Source organism: Malaclemys terrapin, chromosome 7 (genome assembly GCF_027887155.1).
Source record: "Malaclemys terrapin pileata isolate rMalTer1 chromosome 7, rMalTer1.hap1, whole genome shotgun sequence".
NCBI lineage: Eukaryota > Metazoa > Chordata > Testudines > Emydidae > Malaclemys > Malaclemys terrapin.
The window spans coordinates 98,823,678-98,846,408 of NC_071511.1; the positions used below are offsets into that span (position 1 = coordinate 98,823,678).

The following is a 22,731-nucleotide window of genomic DNA, read 5'->3' on the forward strand; positions in this document are numbered from 1 at the left end:
TGGCATAAAGTCCCAAATACAACTGAAACTACTGGAGATAACAGGAGAAGCCACCTCAGCATGTAAAGTGGATTGAAACGCAAATGTAGCCTTTGTTATAAAGGAGGAGGAGAAGGTGTCTCTGGCCACTCTGGGTATAACTTGAAAAAACAATGGATGTCCCACTAGGACACACTAAAATGCACATTTGTTTGTGCACCTACATTTTTGCAAGCAACTACTACAATTGTGCATACAAATCATCACCTGAGCTAATGTATATTGCAATTTGCTGAAGTCAGTTTCCAAACACAGTTACATGAACTGTGCATGCAAATATAAATATGCAAATATGCATGACCTCTGGAACTGTAGTTATAAAAAGTGTAGCCTTTTATATTTGTCAGTTAAAGGATGAAAGAAACTTATTAACAAAATGAACATTTCCCAGTACTCTTAATAAAATGAAATCTGTGTGGTAACGCTGAGGAAAACTAGAGGGACTGGAAAATTGAAGTCACCTAAAAGGTACAATAAGCACATTTTACAATTATTTTTTTTTTTTTACAGTTAAAACAATATGTAGAGACATATGGGAAAAACTGGAATCGCTGCAGGTGAATATGGAGATATTGGGGCTAATAAGCACTTAAGGACAAAAAATGAAAATCCTGAACATTTCATAAACTACAATGACTTGTTTCAGAGTAGCAGCCGTGTTAGTCTGCATGAATCCTCAGCTTAACAGTTAAGAAGGATTTATAAGTATTAAGATTAATTAAAAGGAGTTTTTCTTATTTGTTGGTTCTAAATTTTGCCCTGTAAAGAGAGTCAACCCACTTGTTGACTTGAGTGTCCTTTGCTGAGAAAACCAGGACTCTAATGCTGATGACTAAGTAAGTGGAACTTTAATCACACCTTGGCTTGGTTTATACCTAAACCTTAGATCAACCTAGCTACCACATTCAGAACTGTGAAAAATTCACACCCAACCCCTCTCCAGAGAGATGCAGTTAGCCAACATAAGCCCAAGTGTAAAGACCGCCAGGTCAATGGAAGAATTCCTCCATGGGGGAGGCTCCTACCTTTGGTATGGCAGTTTTCTAGGTCTAGAGGCCTATCCGTCTATACTTATTTAAAATATAAATCCCATTCATAGTGAACTTGTTACTTTAAATTAATTCTTAATATTGAAAGAATTTAAAAAAAAAAACCTGATTGGCTAAGAATTGTGCACACAGTTAGTCTGTGCTAGAACATACTTAATACTAACTCATTATTCTCCTTCAAAACCATCCTTAAAACTCTCCTTTGCTGTGAGGCCTACAAAATCTTGATCACAGCTAGGCTGCTGGTGTGCTGAGACCATAGACCAGGCCTAGGCAACCTATGGCACACGTGCCAAAGGCGGCACACGAGCTGATTTTCAGTGGCACTCACACTGCCTGGCCACCGGTCTGGGGGGCTCTGCATTTTAATTTAATTTTAAATGAAGCTTCTTAAATATTTTAAAAACTTTATTTACTTTACATACAACAATAGTTTAGTTATATATTATAGACTTACAGAAAGAGACCTTCTAAAAACGTTAAAATGTATTACTGGCATGCAAAACCTTAAATTAGAGTGAATAAATGAAGATTCGGCACACTACTTCTGAAAGGTTGCCGACCCCTGCCATAGACTATCATGTTAACCAATATTGTTTCATTGTTTTCTTGTACTTCCCTGTCTCTCTATATTTGTCGGTTTCCTCTTGTTTTATACTTGGATTGTAAGCTCTCTGGGGCAGGAACGTTTTTTTTTGTTCTGTGTTTTTTTTGTTGTTGACTGGGACTCGTAGTGCTACAATAATAGATCTAATTCAAAATAATAATAAAATAATAATAACAGCAACAACATCCTATTCTCCAACACACCTGTTTGTATCATCCACCAGCTATGGCTTATCTTTTAGATTGTAAGCTCTTTCAGGCAGGGACTATCATTCACTACAAACATACAGTGCCTAGCAAAATGGGACTTGGGTGTTGGACAGACCTCGAATAGAATATAACAAATAATAAAACTAGAAGTGCTTTGCTGAAAAATATAAAATAGTATCCGCTTCTAGCTCTCACTAATGTAGTCACATTTATGGTGTATAAATACGAAAACCATGATTAGAATTTTGTTTTGAGGCCCTTTACATTTCCAGAAATGTATATAATAGCTATACCTGGTATAACAATAGCAATACAATTATTTAAACAAGTAACAAGAGACGAAAGCACCTTTCTGACATTGCTTTAACCTATTATTGGAAAAAAATTATAAAAAGCTAACAGAGTTGAAAACCGGAATAAAAAAAACCCCTCAATGTACTGCATTAAGATATATATAGTATACCAAACTTAAAAGGATTTAACTAACACGACATCATTTCACATATTAAAGAACTAGCCTTTAATCATGTGTAATAGTGTAGATGCAGGATTCTACCAATCCTTTTAGACTTGAGTGTTTACATGAAAGCAAATACCATATGTCTTGCAGGAATATACAGTAGCTATTTTTGCCTCCAGAAGAGTCATGGACAATCAGCCTTTTAAACCTATTTCCAAGTTTAATCTTTATCTTTTTTCTGATCTTGTACACCAAGTCTACTAAGGAGTGAAATTCTAAATCAAAGTAGCGTAATGTATTATTGCCACTGTCGAATATCCTTTTTTAGAATTCTGAACACTGAAAACTGATTTCATTACAGATAAATGATAAATGTATCTTGTCTGTTCTTTAATGATAATTAAAGCTTATTGATCTGTCAACCGCCCCTGAGTGATTTTCTGGGGAGACAGCATGAGAAGATTAAGTTAATTTTTTCATGCCTTATGCAAAGTAGTATAATTGTACATTACATTGAAACAAGACTATTTTGATTTTATTTCCTGGAGCGGATTCAAAGAACGATAATATTAAAAACTGGCAGGAAATATCTAAGGGAAAAATGAATATGTAGTCGAGCGTTTTGACATTCTAAAGGAACCAACATCTAGAATTATACATCCTGCAAAATGCTGCCGTAATCCGAAATCTCCATTCACTTCCTCTAATAGTAAAGGTGTCAAGCTCACTTATCACAGGTGTAAATGGCTGCACCATATGGAAGGCAGTAGACAATCAGGCCCATGGAAACTAGAGATGGAAAGACTTATTACAGCAGCTAATTCAGCCCACTACAGGATTTTTTTTTTTTTTTTTTTAAAGTTTCATCACAAACAGGGTTTTCACCACTTTCCCTTTGGAACCCATACGAAAATAAGTTGTCTAAAGCAGATAAATCCATAAAGATGGCATAGAGGGTGATATAAAAGTATAAAGAAGTGTTGATAAATTATATAACGATAGTCCAGAGATATCCAACAGCAAACACTGAGAAAGGAGGGGGAGAAGTTATTTTGCTCTAGAAATCAGGTAGATGCAACATTGTCTGTGCTCATTCACAAAAATATATGAGTTAATAAACAAGACAGTGCACTTTAGAAAAGGTAAGTTTTTGTAATCCTGGTATTTATATTGGTAAATTCTGAACGTAGGATTCAAAGTCAGATAAAGTACTACAATTGAAGAAAAATATATAAAAATATAATTGGCTTAAGCTTTTAAAAAATAAATGCCTGAAATCATCCTTGTAAGGATGAGATTTTCTTAAACATGTAAGTGACATAGGAGCACAAGTGCAATTTTAAGTCTATAGGACTCCCACTTCTGATTCCCTCTTAAAAGTAGTCTGATTTTCAACAATGCTGAGCACCCAATAGCTCCCTTTGCCTTCCATTTTATACTAGAAAGGCCTCTTTTCTCTGAAGAAAAGTCTGATACACCCTAATTACATTATCCTTCTAAATTACATCCCTAAAATAATCACTACAGTCACAAGTAAATCCAAAAGATTTAGAGGTTCAAATGAGTTTGGAGAAGAATCTCAAGTTCTAGAACTTTAGCTGACCCTTATTTTAAAAATCTGAACTTCATTTGTTCACAAAACTGGATCACATGAATAGGCTTCATGAAATTTCTGGCACTTCCTGCTTCCACTCAGGATGAAAATATTGTGAGAGTACCCTCCCTTATAATATTGTGACTCTTCTGGCAAATGAAATTCAATGTTGATAAATGCCAAGTAATGCACATTGGAAAACATAACCCCAACTATACATATAAAAAGATGAGGCCTAAATTAGCTGTTACCACTCAAGAAAGAGATCTTGGAATCACTGTGAGTGGTTCTCTGAAAATAGCCACTCACTGTGCAGCGGCAGTCAAAGAAGCTAGCAGAATGTTGGGAAACATTAAGAAAGGGATAGATAATAAGACAGAAAATATCATATTGTCTCTATATAAATCCATGGTACGCCCACATCTTGAATACTGCGTGCAGATCTGGTTGCCCCATCTCAAAAAAATATATACTGGAATTGGAAAAGGTACAGAAAAGGGCAACAAAAATGATTAGGGGTATGGAACAGCTGCCATATGAGGACTTTTCAGCTAGGAAAAGAGATGGCTAAGGGGGGATATGATAGAGGTCTATAAAATGATGACTGGTGTGGAGAAAGTAAATAAGGAAGTGTTATTTACTCCTACTCATAACACAAGAACTAGGGGTCACCAAATGAAATTAATAGGCAGCAGGTTCAAAAGAAACAAAAAAGTATTTCTTCACACAACGCACAGTCAACCTGTGGAACTCTTTGTCAGAGGATGTTGTGAAGGCCAGGACTATAACAGGATTCAAAAAAGAACAAGATACATTCATGGACAATAGGTCCATCAATGACTATTAGCCTGGGTGGGCTGGGATGCCAAACCAAGCTCTGAAGTGTCCCTAGCCATTGTTTGCCAGATGCGGGAAATGGGCGATGGGGGCTGGATCACTTGATGATTATCCGTTCTGTTCATTCCCTCTGAAGCATCTGGCATTGGCCACTGTCAGAAGACACGATACTAGGCTAGACAGACAATTGGTTTGACCCAGTATGGCTGTTCTTATGTTCTTCTCATCCTGGTCAGAATCAGGAGAGGCAAAGGATGTGTGGAAAACTCCCCCAGTTTCCCCCAAAAGAGAGTTCACGGTTGTTTCAAGGTTTATGTTGAGCAAAGATTCAGTTTGATTCTACTGTTGTGAAATTGACCTGGCCATCCCTAGTTATCAGGTACCAAATAGATGTCCCCGACTACGCCACTCTTCTGATCAAAGGAGAATTACTGACATTCATACCAAGAAAATTAGAGTGACACATTAAGTCCTGTTTTACTGTGATAAAATATAGGAAATGATAATTTCAGACTTCTCATTTGTTTGGCAAAAATTCATTAAAAAGAAAAAGGAATCCTAACAGCATTTATTAATCAATTTTCTCTTCATTTAGAAGCATACTGTTTAGACAAATTGGGGGATTTCACTTCTATTTATTTACTAAATGTGTGGAAATTATTATGGACAAAAACAATCTGATAGGGAAAGGAATGCACTGTACACAATTACAATAACATTCATCCCCATTAAATTGTGATTCTATTCTAAGAAAAAAGAAATAAAGAAAAACAAAGGAAAATATATGACAAAGATTTAATCACAGATTTCAGAGATTCTCACTTTATCTCTTTAAGAGTTACAGTTCTCTGAGCTATGCGCTATGATTGCAGGAAACTACACTACTCGAAAAAAATAAACGCTGTTCTTGCAGAAATTAAAATATTAATATAACACTCATTTCATAAGTGATGCACTCATATTTGTCTATACTTATTAAAATCTTCTGCTTTTTACAAAACAAATTTTGGTAATTAGGTATACTAAGGCTTTAGAATTTGTACATTTATAATGCTACAATAAATCAGAACAGTTTGCTTTATATATGTGCATTTTTATCTGTATCTGAAGATCTAAAAGCACTCTGCATAGAGTAAATAATAAAGCCTCACATCACCTCAGTGAGAAACTAAGTATTACTATACCTCTTTTATACACAGATAAACTGAGAAAGGGAGAAGTTAAGGTGACTTAACCAAACTAATGCAGCAAATCAATGGCCGACACAGGAATAAAACTCAAGGGTACTGTCTCACAGTCTTCAGTTCTAACCACTAGACTACACTTTTCAGCAACTGATCGGGGAAAGCAACAAAGAGTCCTGTGGCACCTTAAAGACTAACAGATGTATTGGAACATAAGCTTTCGTGGGTGAATACCCACTTCGTCAGACGCATGCCGAAGTGGGTATTCACCCACGAAAGCTTATGCTCCAATACATCTGTTAGTCTTTAAGGTGCCACAGGACTCTTTTTGTTGCTTTTTACAGATCCAGACTAACACGGCTACCCCTCTGATACTTGATCGGGGGAAAATAATGCTATGCAAAAATCTTGATGTAATGCTTTCCCTTCTAGCCACTTGCCCAAGCAAAATCAGTGTGAAGTGAGGGTACATTATACCCACTTGTATCTCACTCCCAATTCAAGCACTGAAACTTTCAAATTTATATCACTTGAACAACATCACGGAGAGAAAAACAGCTAAACATAAATACCTACATAAACATATTACTCTCAGCTATTAATTATTATGGAGAAAAATCTCAAATTATATTTACTAAACGAAAACAGTATTAAACAATCTTTCCGAAGAAGGCCTCAACTAAACCTAGATTTTAACACTTTGTGGTCATAGTCAGCAGCAACTCTAGAGAAATAACTCGATGGTCCTCTTATGATATTCCAAAAAGTCTCCCTGTCAAATACATAATAGCTATGATGAATCTGAACATGTGCTGTGCTAGCAATACAATGCACAGCTGGATTAATTTAGACATCTACTTCATCTTGTTCCACAGTATGGTATACATTATCCTGATAGTAATGCAAACCTTCAGGATCACTGTAACTTTATTGCTGCACTTCAGTTTATTTGTATTAGATAAATTCACTGATATTGGCCCTCACCATAATAGTGCTTTATTAATTTTTATTGTTCTATATATTTTTGAATTGTACAGCAGGGTTTTAAAAAAAAAATCCCATACCAGTACATGGCATCCCATTCTACTGAGTCACAAATACAATGCTACCTATTTTTAATTTACTGTTCGGGTAAAATACATTAGGTACTCAGGTGATCTGGTTAGATGAAGCTATGTATTTTATTATTATAACTTAGTAGATCATTAGAATAATGCTTCACTATTCTGATATGAACAACAAAACACCTAGACACTCTTAATTTAAATCAAACTCAACAAATCTTTCATTTTATTCCCCCCAAATGCCACATTAACAAATAAGACACTAACATTTACAACTATTAATGCACTTAATTATGCTGCTAAAGTTTCCATTGGTTCTCCGAAAGATCTTGGAAGACATGTCTGGATAAACATTGCAAACAAAAGTTATTTCTTTTCTTAGCAAAGATTGAGAAACACAGGCCAGGTGCCAAATTACATTATTTAGAGCTGTACCAACTACTAAGGCAAAGTAGGATGTGAAAGATTTTATTTTGATGATGCTTTGCCCAGATCAAAAAGGAGATCCATATATAGGGAAAGAAAAGATGGAGTAATGAAACAAAATTTTAAAAAAACCTAAATCAAAGTAACAAATTAAACATAAAAAGTCCTAGAAAACCCACTATGTTACACTTTACCAGATGATATAAGCATGGAATAAATTTGATACAAATGTCTAAAATAAAGATAAAATTAGTCAATCTTTAAATTAGTATATGATTTTTGTAAACAAAACAAGCAAATGAGTTGCTTGTGAGTAAATGATTAGTAGCCACTTAATAACTAAGAAAACTTTTAAGTATGGTAACTTGAACTGAAACAGTTCTAGAAAGAGACAGCCATTTTGGGTGTGGTACCTGCAAAGTCAACAGGTGCTTTCTTTAAAATATTTAGAAAAACCTCTTCTGAACAAAATTATGTTTCCTTCTTGGGAAAAAAACCCCAAATGTCCAGAAAAAAATAAGTCCATATGAGCTATAAAAAGATGAGACATGTTTGACACCATCTGATCTTCAGCAACAGGATGCTAAATTCTGAGCAATTCAGGTATGTGTGAAAAAATGATCAAATAACTCTGAGGGAAATCAGTTCTTATAAAGTAGAGGATAATTCCGCATTTAACTACTCATTGTCACAGCTTCGTGCAATGATTGGCTGACATCTATGCTCCATCTGACAGCAGCAGATTGGTATTCTCTGCACACGTCTTCTCAATTCCTGTCGTCTATGTTTGCTGTCCTTTACAAATACACACAATGCATTATTTACTCAACTATAAACCTTTCAAAAACGTTCACAAGCAGTACTAACCGTGTACAAATGCACCGGCATTTAGGAAAAATTCAGTATTAGGCTTATACAAGTGACTAATCTATTTACAATCAGCTCACAATGACCCTTTTTAATGATGTAAAAGATTGTCAACAACATGTTCTTCAATCAACAACCTTACATTTTTTTGTTTGCTTTTCTTTTTCTCAACCAAGAAGCCATTTATTATTGCATACGTGTGCCTTTTGTTTTCATTAAGGTAACTTTCTGTTAAGCATGATAGTTAAATAACTGCAGTGTGAACTGCAAGTGTGACTGAGAACAGACCAAAGCAGCCTGATGTGTTAGTATTGCACAGAAATATTTTTCTTCATGAACAGCAATTTAGCAAAAGGAATATTATCATCAGTATAGAAACTAAAGCTCCCAGAACACCAGCAAGGACAAAAAAGTGCTTGTTTAAAAGAGCATGAGATGTTATTCACTTCCATTTATTAAATGATTCAACATTGCGGTATGCCTGCAACTAATTAGTATGATCAACACAATGTGAGGCAGGAACAAAAGCAGATGAGCTTTCTGAGATATATTGATGTAAAAGCACAAATGAGTATCCATTTAAAAAACCTTCTCCTGTAATTTATAACCTTCACATACTGATCATTCCTTGACGGGACTTTCATCTGACAAGATTGACTTAAATGTCATTTACGATTGGGCCTCTCTCTAGATATGAGATGACCACCAGGCTTATTCACATATTAGCAGTTAATAATTTACTTTTCTTTAAGGTTGTATTGTATAAAACATCATGAGAAATGAAACCTCAGTTACAGGCAAGCAAGGATGGTTTATGTACATATAAGAGGAATACATCTGTGTATATATAGATATATATTTATAGATATACTTGCTAAGTCATATACTCACCATTAGCACTGCAAAGTTACTGAAGTGTGTACTCTGAATGGTGGTAATATTGCCTGCAGAGCTAATTATGTGGCACCCTTCTCCACACCAGCCTCCATGTCCATCTAGAAGGTCAAAATCCCAAAAGGCTGCAATGGGGTCTATACCCCTTGCAAAGTGTCTCAAACCTATAGTAAGAGGGGTGGTGAGGTTTCCAAAACTGCATCCATCTGCAAAAGCAACAAACTGAATCAGAGAAATAGAGTGGAAAATCCTTTACCGCTGAATGCTGTATATTCACAGACTCAAAAATGTACCGAACTATGGAAAACCAAGCAATATAGCCACATATTCCTGTCTGTATGAATTAAAACAAATACAGAAAAGTTTACTACAGTTTAAATTAATCTGAATGACTATTTCATCTTGTTGAGGTGTCCGATTGATCTGATCATCATTAATAAAGCTAGATTTGTTGTGTAAGTCTTAAATTAAGACACGTTATACTATTTACTCATGTAACTGAAAAAAGAGCAGTCTCTTAGTATGATTAATAGCTAAGGCAGTTTTGCACTTTTAAAGTTACATTAAAATGTTGTTTTAAAAGCAAATGGAAATGTGAATACTATTCAGAATAAAATAAAACTATTAAAATTGCCTGGGTGGCTAATTAACATAATTAGTCACAGTTCTGTAAGATTAATCACATTGAGACAAAAGCCTCTAGCAACACCTATTTTAGGTCCTTCATATCAAAAAGTATGCTGGTGAATATTAAGATACATGCAACAGGGCATTAACACCCCCCAATCTTAATATTTATCTGAATCCAGAGTGATGGTATTGCAATTTTCCTTGTATAGATTAAAACAAGGTTCTTTTCTATTTCACCTTAGTTTGAGATATAAGCTTCTGTCACAACAGCATAACTAAATTGTAAAACCCAATTTGCATTCTGTTCCTACAATAATTACACTTCTCTTATGGACAAATTAATTTGAATACAATCATACAGATATGAATAAAACCAAACACTTGTGTTAAAGAAACAGACAGACCCCAGCCTCTCAACATACTGTACACTCTGCTGCTCCATTCTCTACATAATCAAGTATACCGTAGCTTTCAGATTAAAAGAAATAATGAATAACACTCCTCACCTATTTTAGCAAAGACAGCTGGTGTGGTAACCGTCCTACGTTTACCGTCATCTGCAAGATTTGATGAGTTTCCCGTGCTAGGAAAGAGTTTTCCATTCCGAAAGACAATAAACTGTAGCTTGCAAGTGGAGTTATCAACAGATTGCAAGGCTGAAGACTGAGAGAAGACAGACTGTGGCAAATGAACTGAAGCTACTGCTACAGCATTCTGTACAATGAGAGGAAAAAAGAAAAATTTAAAATGCAAATCACAACAGGGTTGCTTTCAGTATGTTTTAAACTCCTGTACAAGAAATGTATGCTGCCTCCCTTTTCCAACAGACTAGAAGCAACCAAACAAGCAGGAGCACGGTAACCATGGGAATAGGATTGGTACAGTGCATATTAAAAGGAAAAACGTTTTGATTGAATGTGTGAGCCTATATGGTCAAGCTCCCTGCTGCAGAGGTGCAAATGGTTCTTACCATGCCTGCTAGAGGGTCCATCAACACTGCAGATCTGATTTAAAGAGACAACCTCTACCAGGTTTTCTCCTTCACTTAAAACAGAATCAGACAATTTACATGAAAATTTTGCTCTGAAAGGGTACTTAAAGAGTACTGGTATAATTTTATTAATACAAAAATTACATCAGTGGAGAATTCTAAACAGAAAAAATGCAGTGTAGTAAATATATTTTATGGGTAGTATTTCATTCTTGTTTCACATAAAGAAAATTATTCATCCAACTCCGTGTTTTAGTAAATCTCGCATTATAAATATATCAAAGTACAAATGTAACAGAAGAAAGCAATGTTAGTATGAGGTGAATACAAAGACTGTCAGATCATGATAATGGCTTTGACTTGTGAACGTGTTATACACCATTATGCGAGTAGAGACTTCACTTACAAAATGAATATAAACACACCAAAATGAATGTTATGCTGATTTTTCTCATCATTCATTCCTCTTCCTCCTGCACAAGAGGCAACCTTATCAGTAAGCACTGAGATACGTACAAGAAAAAACAAAAGGGGAGCAGAGGGTAAATAAATAGGACAAGAGATTGGCCTGAGTCTATTTATCTGAAAAGTCTATTTATTTAAAAACAAACAAATTGAAAAATGTTCTGAGTAATTTACATTCCCCCAAAGGCAAAGTACAGCTTCTGTGCACACAATTTGCATAGATTATCACAATTTACTTATAGCACATGTGCAGTACCTCTTCAAAAATTAAGAATCATCTTCCCAATCATACAGACAAACATGACATTAATATATTTATATGTGTGATAGATAATACATAATGCTACACAGGTGAGTGAGCTGAAAGGCTACAATCATGTAACAGGGTTCTTGTGACATCATAGTACGAGAGCAAAGATTGAGTGGCCTGTGATGTCATCACAAGTTTTAGACGCATGGGTATAGGCTTATTCACAATTCTCCTCTGTTGCAGTGCACATTCTGGAAGCGTATCAAGATTTTTAACATGACAAAACTACTTAAAAATTACATAAAAGTCCTCCTGGACTGGATGGCATTTTCTTATCTGGAAGATGCCATTTGTTAGATAAAGACATTTTGGAAAAACAGAACAAAAAACAACAGGAGAAAATCTTGTAGATATTTTTAATCTCACCATTAGATTTTAAAAGCTGAGGAAGAAGGCATTGTTAGAATCCTGGAATTGTGACATTAGCAGTAACTCAGTCAATCATTATGCACTCAACTTCCGATAATTTTTATATTGCAGTCCCATTGATTATAACGCTGTAAAATTTCTCACTGGTTATTCCCTCATGCTTTTAAAAAAGTCATATTTCACTGTTATGATATCATACAGTAGCTGTGAAAATATGAACCTCTGATGACATCACCTTAGTCACAAAACTGCTTTCAACAACTAGAAGTAAGGATTTTTAACTAGGTCCATTCATCAAATTTCAGCAAGTACCTATTGAGGACTTCTCTAGGGTTGCATATGAGCGTGAGCAAGGTTATAATTTATTTATATTGTTCTTTTATTATTATTACTGTGTGCTGGAAGCAAGAAAAGCACTAAATTACACAAATTATTTAGTACATAAAAAGGAGAAAGCTAGCAGCTCTTGAATAAGATTATGATAATGAGACTGACTCCTAAAAGCATTGGGATAAATAATGATGTACCATAGCTTGACAAAAGCAGCCGTGAATAAGCTGGATGAACACAAGGGGTTTTATAGAGTATTTACTGAGATAGAAAACTATTAAGCCAGTGTGATTCTCAAGCTCTTCCATACTGTGACTCCATGTTACAGAGGGGAAAAAAAAGTTATGGATCCTCCTTTCCCAACAAGGTGTAAAGGAAAGTGGTAATAATGCCCTTGAGCTTGCTCAGAATCCCCATATTGAGAACCCATGATCTAAGCCAATCAGACTTGGAATGCTGTCCATTTATTGCAAATGATTTGTGGAAATACCTACACTTGGAGTGGATATACAGGGCATGTGGTGGGGTGTTTTTTTTTTTGGTTGGTTTTTTTTTGTTCCCTGATTGGAGATGTGTAAATCTAAAGAGCAAATACTCATGATTATGCATTCAAAATTTGCTTTCCATGGATACTCTGCAATGATAGATTAAAACTGGCTGTTTCAGCACACATTCCTGCCAATAAACTCATCTGCTAGAATATTCATGGAACACACACACACATTGCAAGTGCCTACACATTCACATTGCTGTTTCAAAATATGAACAAATATTTGTGAACAATTTTTACATCTTAGCCAAGTGAGAACAATTTTTCAATGAGCATTATTCATATGGGGAAGGTGTACGGTACACCAGAACTCTCTCCCTTCTGTAAAAGAGGAGCCAGCAGAGTCTCGTGGATAAAGCACTGGCCTAGTTGGAAGACTTGGCCTCTATCCTTGGCTCTGATGTTAACTTTCTGTGTAAGAGCAGGTAAGTCACCTCTCTCTCAGTTTCCCCACTTGCAAAATGCAATAATGATATTCACTTTCCTTTATAAGACATTTTGAGAGCACATGGGGTGACCAGATGTCCCGATTTTATAGGAACAGTCCTGATTTTTGGGTCTTTTTCTTATATAGGCTCCTATTACCCCCCATCCCCTCATGATTTTTCACATTTGCTGTCTGGTCACCCTAGAGCTACAGCTAAAAAGCATTATAGAAAAACAGTTTTATTATTATTGATGATATAATATTACATCTGGGGAGACTTATGACTGAATGAATCAAGTGCCAATTGCTGTACTATATGTAAAAATGATTGTTATGGTTTAAATGAAGACATTTCCCCTGTTACAAATTTTATTTAATTACTATAGTATAAAACTGCATATGTGTGGCACTTGACAAAATTCAACTAACAGTATTTATTATGAGAAGGAGCTCCACCGTTATGACAGCAATTATAACACTGCCCTAAAAATGCCATCTGGTGTCTAGCAAGGGAACTGCAGCTTGACAATGGTGTGCAGATTCAGCAATGACACCTGGCATTTGCTCAGGGAAAGGCAGGAAAAGCTGCCAGCTTGTGCAGTTTATTTAACCATTAGGATTTACACACTCGGTGGGCTTTTGCAAAATAACCATGTAGATAATCCAGTCATGACAGCAGGGTTGTTTGCATTCCATTTCTCACGACTGTATTCAGACTAGACACACCCTTCAAAAGGGGAAATATTAGAGCAATTGGAAACACTGATTGGTTGAAATCAAAATGTTCTGTGGGAATGTGTCAACTTCAATGAAATTCTGATGGAACCCTGCCTGCCAGGAATGTTACAAAACCCACCTGGTTTCTTGCCAGCTCACCTGCCTAGCTCTTCAGCAGACCACCAGAGGAGCTGAGAGCCTGCAAGCCCTGGCTCATGGCTTTTCAAAATCCAGGGCTCCTAGAGTTCCTGGCTCTTGCACAGCCTGCCAGGTGGACTGTCCTGGAGCCAAGGCTCCCAGCCTCCTCCTCAGCCTGGAAGCCCTGTGAGCCCCAGCTCTCTGAGCTGCTTGGCTCCTTCATTGACATGCTGCAACATTTAGGTAAGGATGAAACAAAATGCCATTTTGACTTTTTCTAAAGAAAATTTCAGAATTCCCATTTTGCGGAAAATTTTGACATTTCAATTTTGTTTTATTTAAGAATTTTATTTTGGAAATTCCCACAGAATAAGAATTCCAGTTACCAGCCAACTCCAGAAAACTCTAAAAAGGGACATAAGAATCCAAGAGAACAATACTGAATTTAACAAGTTTGACTGCAGTGTTGTTGTAGCCGTCTTGGTCCCAGGTCAGTGGGTGAAAGAGCCAAGCTTTTGAACTACACAGAGTTCTTCAGAGATCACCCACCTTGCCGATCAAAAAGTTTAAAATTTCTCATACCTCAAAATATTGAGTGCTACTGACTCTTGACATTTTTAGTAGCTCATGCATGTGTGACTCTTATTAAAAATGTTTAAGGGAAAAAGTGAAAGATTTAAAGTGAATTTCTTCCCCCAGGCAATTTTACTCTGGCCTGGAGCACACTTCCTCATAATTGATGCTAGCATTCACAAGGAGTTTTCCAGTGTTTAGAGAACACATTGCTTAAGGTGCCTTTGTGATATAGTAACCCTCTTCCTGGTTGCCCTCTACTTTCATGACCTTTACTTCTTTAAAGAGGCCTGCTCCTGTCTTCAGCATTCCTCGCTGATTGTCCTGCTCTAGCTAAATGGAATTGGAATGTTGTAAGGAGACTAAACACCAATTATCAGAGGTTTGTTATTAACATATTTTCCTGCTTGCCCTGTGCTGGAGTGACATCCATTGCATGATCAGGCATACAAATCCTTCTTCTAGTGCTGTCCTTGCTGTTACCATTACTATACTGTGCTGCAAGAATATGAGGGTCTTGTTCCATTGTAGCTAGAGTGCTCCATCAGCTGCAGTGAGTCATGACACAACAGAAGCCCTTCCCTCCGGCTGCATACATCTTGTAAGCAGTGCAATGAACGAGGCCAGGACTGTCACACACTATTTTTCAAATATTACAATATAATATCATAAAATATTTTTTGCAACCTTGGTAATTGCAGCTTGTATGGTGAGGAGTGATTGAGGCAGAACCCTGCAAGAGCCATTGTCTTCTTCATTATGCATTTTGTATCTAAATGGATTTCATGGAGCCCTGTTTGTGCTGTAAACACAGAGTAGTACACAGCACTACAAGAAGACAAACACATATCTGCGGATGTATTTTATGATATTATATTACACTATTTGAGAAACAGCATGTGCTCATATAGTTAGAAATTGTGTGACAGTTAATTCAAACACACAAAAGGAAAGATATAAGGCTGCCCATGAAACCTTAACTTTTGCATTTCCTGATTAAGTGCTTCAACTTTGCTTGATTTAAATTATTCTTCAATTAACACTGGTCTACAATTTTTGAGAAGTCGTCTGCTTCAGAGATAAAATGTGCTATTTATTATATATTTTGATGTGCTGAATTCAAATATGACAATTAAAACAACTGATTGGCTACTGTTTCTAAGATATTTAAGTTTTTACATTTTATGTCTATGTATATTGTGTAGATAGAGTTTTAATCATAAATTGTAAACCTAGGTCTTTTCATGTGTTTATGGTTGCTTTACATGATAATATTTCACCTGTCCTGTTTATGTAACACTTTAAAAATCAGCAAAAGGGTTATATGAATCAAATTTATTATGAAACAAAAGGCAAAAAACTATTATGTACATAATTTAGTCCTATTCAGTCTCTACTCGGCGCTTCTTGGCTTGTCTCTTGTATTCATTAAATGGAGCATCTCTTGTCACTGTCCAGCAATAGTCTGCAAGCATTGATGGGCTCCATTTGCCCTGATAGCGTTTCTCCATTGTTGCAATGTCCTGGTGAAATCGCTCGCCGTGCTTGTCGCTCACTGCTCCGCAGTTCGGTGGAAAAAAATCTAGATGAGAGTGCAAAAAATGTATCTTTAGTGACATGTTGCAACCAAGGCTTTTGTATGCCTTGAGGAGGTTTTCCACCAACAACCTGTAGTTGTCTGCCTTGTTGTTTCCGAGAAAAATTTATTGCCACTAACTGGAAGGCTTTCCATGCCGTCTTTTCCTTGCCACGCACTGCATGGTCAAATGCATTATCTCGAAGAAGTTCACGAATCTGAGGACCAACAAAGACACCTTCCTTTATCTTAGCGTGACGGGTTGGATCACAGAAACCCCCTTGGGAGCTGCCACCCGATGTGCAAAGACTACCTCTGCTCCTGTTTTCCCTGCCAGCTCAGGACTCCAGCACCCTGTCTTGTTGAGCCAGACACTCCAGTCTGCTGCAACACAGACCCAGGGTCTGAATCACTTGTCCCAAAGCTGCAAGTTTACCTGAAAACAGCTCACAGAAGTGTGCTTGTCTCTAGCACTCAGATGCCCAACTCCCAATGGGGTCTAAACCCAAATAAATCCGTTTTACCCTGCATAAAGCTTATGCAGGGCAAACCCAGAAATTGTTCGCCCTCTATAACACTGATAGAGAGATATGCACAGTTGTTTGCTCCCCCAGGTATTAATACATACTCTGAGTAAATTACTCAATAAAAAGTGATTTTATTAAATTCAGAAAATAGGATTTAAGTGGTTCCAAGTAGTAACAGACAGTACAAAGTAAGTCACCAAGCAAAATAAAATAAAATGCGCAAATCTATGCCTAATCAAACTGAATACAGATAATCTCACCCTCAGAGATGCTTCAGTAAGTTTTTTCTCAGACTGGACACCTTCCAGGCCTGGGCACAATTCTTTCCCCTGGTACAGCTCTTGTTTCAGCTCAGGTGATAGCTAGGGGATTCTTCATGATGGCTCCTCTCCCACTTTGTTCTCTTCCACCCCTTTATATATCTTTTGCATAAGGCGGGAACCCTTTGTCCCTCTGGGTTTCCACCCCCCTCACTGGAAAAGCACCAGGTTAAAGATGGATTCCAGTTCAGGTGACATGATCACATGTCACTGCAAGACTTCATTACTCACTTGCCAGCACACACATATACAGGAAGACTCACAGGTAAACACAGCCATCTGCAGACAATGGGAGTCATCAAGATTCCAAATCATCATTAATGGCCCACATTTTACATAATTACTATAGGCCCTCAGAGTTATATTTTATATTTCTAGTTTTAGATACAAGAGTGGTACATTTATACAAATCGGATGATCACACTCAGTAGATTATACGCTTTGTAATGATACCTTACAAAAGACCTTTTGCATGAAGCATATCCCAGTTACGTTATATTCACTTTTCACCATATTTTTCTAAAACTATCCCAGTTACAATATATTCACTTATTATCATGTTTTTTTATAAAACCATATAGACTGCACAACGTAACACTTAGCTTCACTTAACCTTGGATATTTTCCACAGAGGTACTTGAAAGCTGCTTGTGTTTTGTCTATGGCCTTGACAAAGTTCTTCATCAGACCCAGCTTGATGTGTAAGGGTGGTAACAAAATCTTCCTTGATTCAACAAGTGATGGATGTTGAACACTTTTCCTTCCAGGCTCCAGTGACTGTCGGAGTGGCCAATCTTTCATGATGTAGTGGGAATCTCTTGCACGATTATCCTATTCGCAGAGAAAACAGCAGTACTTTGTGTATCCAGTCTGCAGACCAAGCAAGAGAGCATCAACCTTCAAATCGCCACAAAGCTGCCACTGATGTTGGTCATAGTTTATGCACCTCAAAAGTTGTTTCATGTTGTCATAGGTTTCCTTCATATGGACTGCATGACCAACTGGAATTGATGACAAAACATTGCCATTATGCAGTAAAACAGCTTTAAGACTCATCTTCAATGAATCAATGAACAGTCTCCACTCATCTGGATCGTGAACGATGTTGAGGGCTGCCATCACACCATGGATGTTGTTGCAGGCTACAAGATCACTTTCCATGAAGAAGAATGGGACAAGATCCTTTTGACGGTCACGGAAACCCTAACATCACCTGCCAGGAGATTCCACTGCTATAGTCTGGAGCCCAACAGCTCTGCCTTACTCTTGGGTTGTTCCAAACCCCTGACAAGGTCATTCAGTTCACCTTGTGTTATGAGGTGTGGTTCAGAGGAGGAGGATAGGAGAAAATGTGGGTCCTGTGACATTGATGGTTCAGGACTAGAAGTTTCATCCTCTTCCTTGTTTGACTCAATTGAGAATGATTCTGGTGCATCAGGAACCGGCAGTCCTTCTCCGTGGGGTACTGGGCGTATAGCTGATGGAATGTTTGGATAATGCACAGTCCACTTTTTCTTCTTTGACACACCTTTCCCAACTGGAGGCACCATGCAGAAGTAACAATTGCTGGTATGATTTGTTGGCTCTCTCCAAATCGTTGGCACTGCAAAAGGCATAGATTTCCTTTTCCTGTTCAACCACTGGTGAAGATTTGTTGCACAAGTGTTGCAGCATATGCGTGGGGCCCACCTCTTGTCCTGATCTCCAATTTTGCAGCCAAAATAAAGGTGATAGGCTTTCTTAACCATAATGGTTATACTGCGCTTTACTATGATGCAGAAGTCACTTCACCACAAACATAGCAGAAGTTATCTGCACTGTTCACACAAGTACGAGGCATGTCTGCTCACTTTGGCTAAACAGAAATGTGTCCCTTTGCAAAATCAAACACTGACAAATAAGAGAGCACGACATTGTATGATTTCTAGAGCTGATCTAGGGCAATTTGTTCAGCAGAGTGATGTAAGCTTCGTTATGATTGCATCATCCATGACTTCTAGGAATAACATGATGCAATTCATATCATGTATGACGCAATACCAGCTTCAGATTGCATCATTCATTGTTTTGCCTAAAAAGCAAGTACTGTCCAAACGCAATCATAGATTTATTCATAGATCCAGTCAAAGATGTATTTTAGTCATTTCTGGTTTAAATTGAGATCCCTTCCCTTCCCTTTATAACTCACTTATCCTCCACCATTCCCAAGTCAAGGGTCGTATATACTGACCCAATAGCATATCTTGAAAACTAGAGCCAATCAACAATTTTAAGCATCATTTTCGTTCTCAGTGACCCAGAATTAGTAAAGTTTGACTACATTTATTTCAGAAGCATTTTGGCTGTAGAGCAGTGTAATTGGAAATCCACCACATCCCTAGATGAGCAGTTCCGATTGTTAATTTCCCTAACTTAAAAATTTGCACCTGAATATGAGGTCAGAAGAAAACAATCTCTGGCAAAAATGAAACAAATGTAGCCACCTCAATCCCATAATCTGAAAGAGAAGCTGGCAAAGAAATAGAGAAAGTAGGTGCAGTGCTTCCAAACATTAAAAAATTTGATGACTGTCTAATGTATTGGGATGCATTAAGGATATAATACATCATACCGATACAGATCTGAGTGTGCTGCCAGAAATACATGCACCACATAAAGTTGCATTAGCGGTAAGACAGCAAGTAAAAACTGAACTTGGCTGGATGGTAATATCAGGTGTTACTGAACAAATACAGAAACCAACTGACTGAGCTAGTTGCATGGTCCCCACAATAAAATCAAACAGAAGATTTATAAACAAATAGAGAATATCCAAAAGATGAAAACAAGGACCTAAAACAAGACTTCTGCTCCACTAAAGGTCCTATCAAGACTTCAAAATAAAAGAGTATTTTCAGTTTGGGATGCATGGGTTTAGGCAGACTGATTTGATACAAAAAGTGCAAAACTCTGCACTTTCAATTCCCCGAGTTGGCAGATATTTGTTGAAACAACTTCCCTTTGGGATTGTCTCAGAACATGAGACAGACTGAGGTATCACATCCCTGATCCTTGTGGTTCTAGAGTGGGCAGAAGTAAATGTTGAATTGCTGATTTGGGGCAAAAATAATTAAACAATGAGAGCCTTTGTAATGTTCTTCAATGTGCCAATTAAAAAAGGGAAGAAGGAGGATCTGGGGAACTACAGGCCAGTCAGCCTCACCTCAGTCCCTGGAAAAATCATGGAGCAAGTCCTCAAGGAATCAATTCTGATGCATTTAGAGGAGAGGAAAGTGATCAGGAACAGTCAGGATGGATTCACCAAGGGCAAGTCATGCCTGACTAACCTAATTGCCTTCTATGACGAGATAACTGGCTCTGTGGATGAGGGGAAAGCAGTGGATGTGTTATTCCTTAACTTTAGCAAAGCTTTTGATACGGTCTCCCACAGTATTCTTGCCGGCAAGTTAAAGAAGTATGGGCTGGACGAATAGACTATAAGGTGGATAGAAAGCTGGCTAGATTGTCAGGCTCAAAGGGGAGTGATCAATGGCTTCATGTCTAGTTGGCATCTGTATCAAGCGGAGTGCCCCAAGGGTCGGTCCTGGGGCCGGTTTTGTTCAATATCTTCATTAATGATCTGGAGGATAGTGTGGACTGCACCCTCAGCAAGTTTGCAGATGACACTAAACTGGGAGGAGTGGTAGATATACAGAGGGACCTAAACAAATTAGAGGATTGGGCCAAAAGAAATCTGATGAGGTTCAACAAGGACAAGTGCAGAGTCCTACACTTAGGATGGAAGAATCCCATGCACTGCTACAGTCTAGGGACCGAGTGACTAGGCAGCAGTTCTGTAGAAAAGGACCTAGGGGTTACAGTGGACGAGAAGCTGGATAGGAGTCAACAGTGTGCTCTTGTTGCCAAGAAGGCTAATGGCATTTTGGGCAGTATAAGTAGGGGCAGTGCCAGCAGATCGAGGGATGTGATCATTCCCCTCTATTCAACATTGATACGGCCTCAACTGGAGTACTGTGTCCAGTTTTGGGCCCCATACTACAAGAAGGATGTGGAAAAATTGGAAAGAGTCCAGCGGACGGCAACAAAAATTATTAGGGGGCTGGAGCACATGACTTATGAGGAGAGGCTGAGGGAACTGGGATTGTTTAGTCTGCAGAAGAGAAGAATGAGGGGGGATTTGATAGCTGCTTTCAACTACCTGAATGGGGGTTCCAAAGAGGATGGATCTAGACTGTTCTCAGTGGTAGCAGATGACAGAACAAGAAGTAATGGTCTCAAGTTGCAGTGTGGGAGGGTTAGGTTAGATATTCGGAAAAACTTTTGCACTAGGAGGGTGGAGAAGCACTGGAATGGGTTATCTAGAGAGGTGGTGGAATCTCCTTCCTTAGAGGTTTTTAAGGTCAGGCTTGATGAAGCCCTGGCTGGGATGATTTAGTTGGGGATTGGTCCTGCTTTGAGCAGGGGGTTGGACTAGATGACCTCCTGAGGTCCCTTCCAACCCTGATATTCTATGATTCTATGAACTTTAAGTCAAACCGAAGCAAATGACAATTTGAATAGAATGTAGTTAGTTATAAACTTGGTGACAAAGTTTGACAGGACCTAAGAAAAGTAGAGCTAATTGTACAAATAGAAAGACCCCCAAGTGAGGAAACTTTACAGAGTCATAGCCAAGAAAATTAGTCATAGTCAAATCCTCCACTTAGAATGTTGCTTGAACACAAGTGCAGAATGGTACAGAAATGATTGACAATAAAATAAAGCTTAATTTTTTGTCAATTAAATGAGAAATATAAAATGACCTAACCTTACAACTGGTCGGACAGTGAGAAAAAACTAGGTACCTCCAAGAATAAATATTTATTGAGACGATAGAGATGTAATTGTTGTATATGACAGGATTGTTGTACACTACAGACACATCCACATGCACATCCACCTATGTACTGAAAAATGTAAGACTAGAGTCCAAGAAGTCCCATTCTGGCCAGATATGTCATAGGGTATAGTGAAAGTGTGGAATCTACAGTAAACAAATACAGGAAATGCTATGCAAAAAAACCCCAAACCCTGCAACCACATGAGATTCCACATCTCTTTTGTTTCAGTGCTGGTGCAAATGTACTTGAATTTAATAATAAATATATATATTATTATTATTATTTATATATATATATATATGCATAATACACTATGTAGCAATGTAAACTGGCTTTCCTTCCATGAGATTCTAGAGAAGTTGCTAACAAATAATGGCTCATTTCTCTTTGGTATATTACCTCAAACACACCAAGTCACATCCTTTTTATGCAGTCAAACATGTTAGGAGAAAAGTCAGTATGAACAGCAAAGATCTTTATTTAAAAAAATACAGGTGGATTCAAATGATCCATACTTAGACTACAACAACCCCTATGCTGTATTAGAATCACCATTTTCAAAGGTGCTGAATCCACTGAAGTCCATGGAAAATACAGGCGCTCAGTACTTTTGAAAATCAGGCCACTTATTTAGGTGCCTGAATATGGATTTAGGAGTCTAACTTCAGGCACACAATTCTGAACATTTCAACTTAAAT

At 37.5% G+C, this 22,731-nt stretch overlaps 1 protein-coding gene across 1 annotated transcript in view; it reads right to left on the reverse strand.

Annotated features, from left to right (window-relative positions):
• Positions 1-22,731, reverse strand: part of ADGRA1 (adhesion G protein-coupled receptor A1) — a 466,316-nt gene that overhangs the window by 66,967 nt on the left and 376,618 nt on the right. Inside the window, exons 13-14 of the mRNA XM_054036172.1 lie at positions 10,367-10,574; positions 9,228-9,436 (exon numbers count right to left, since the gene is read on the reverse strand). Of these exons, the coding sequence (XP_053892147.1) occupies positions 9,228-9,436; positions 10,367-10,574 (417 nt within the window). The remainder of the gene's footprint in view (positions 1-9,227; positions 9,437-10,366; positions 10,575-22,731) is intronic.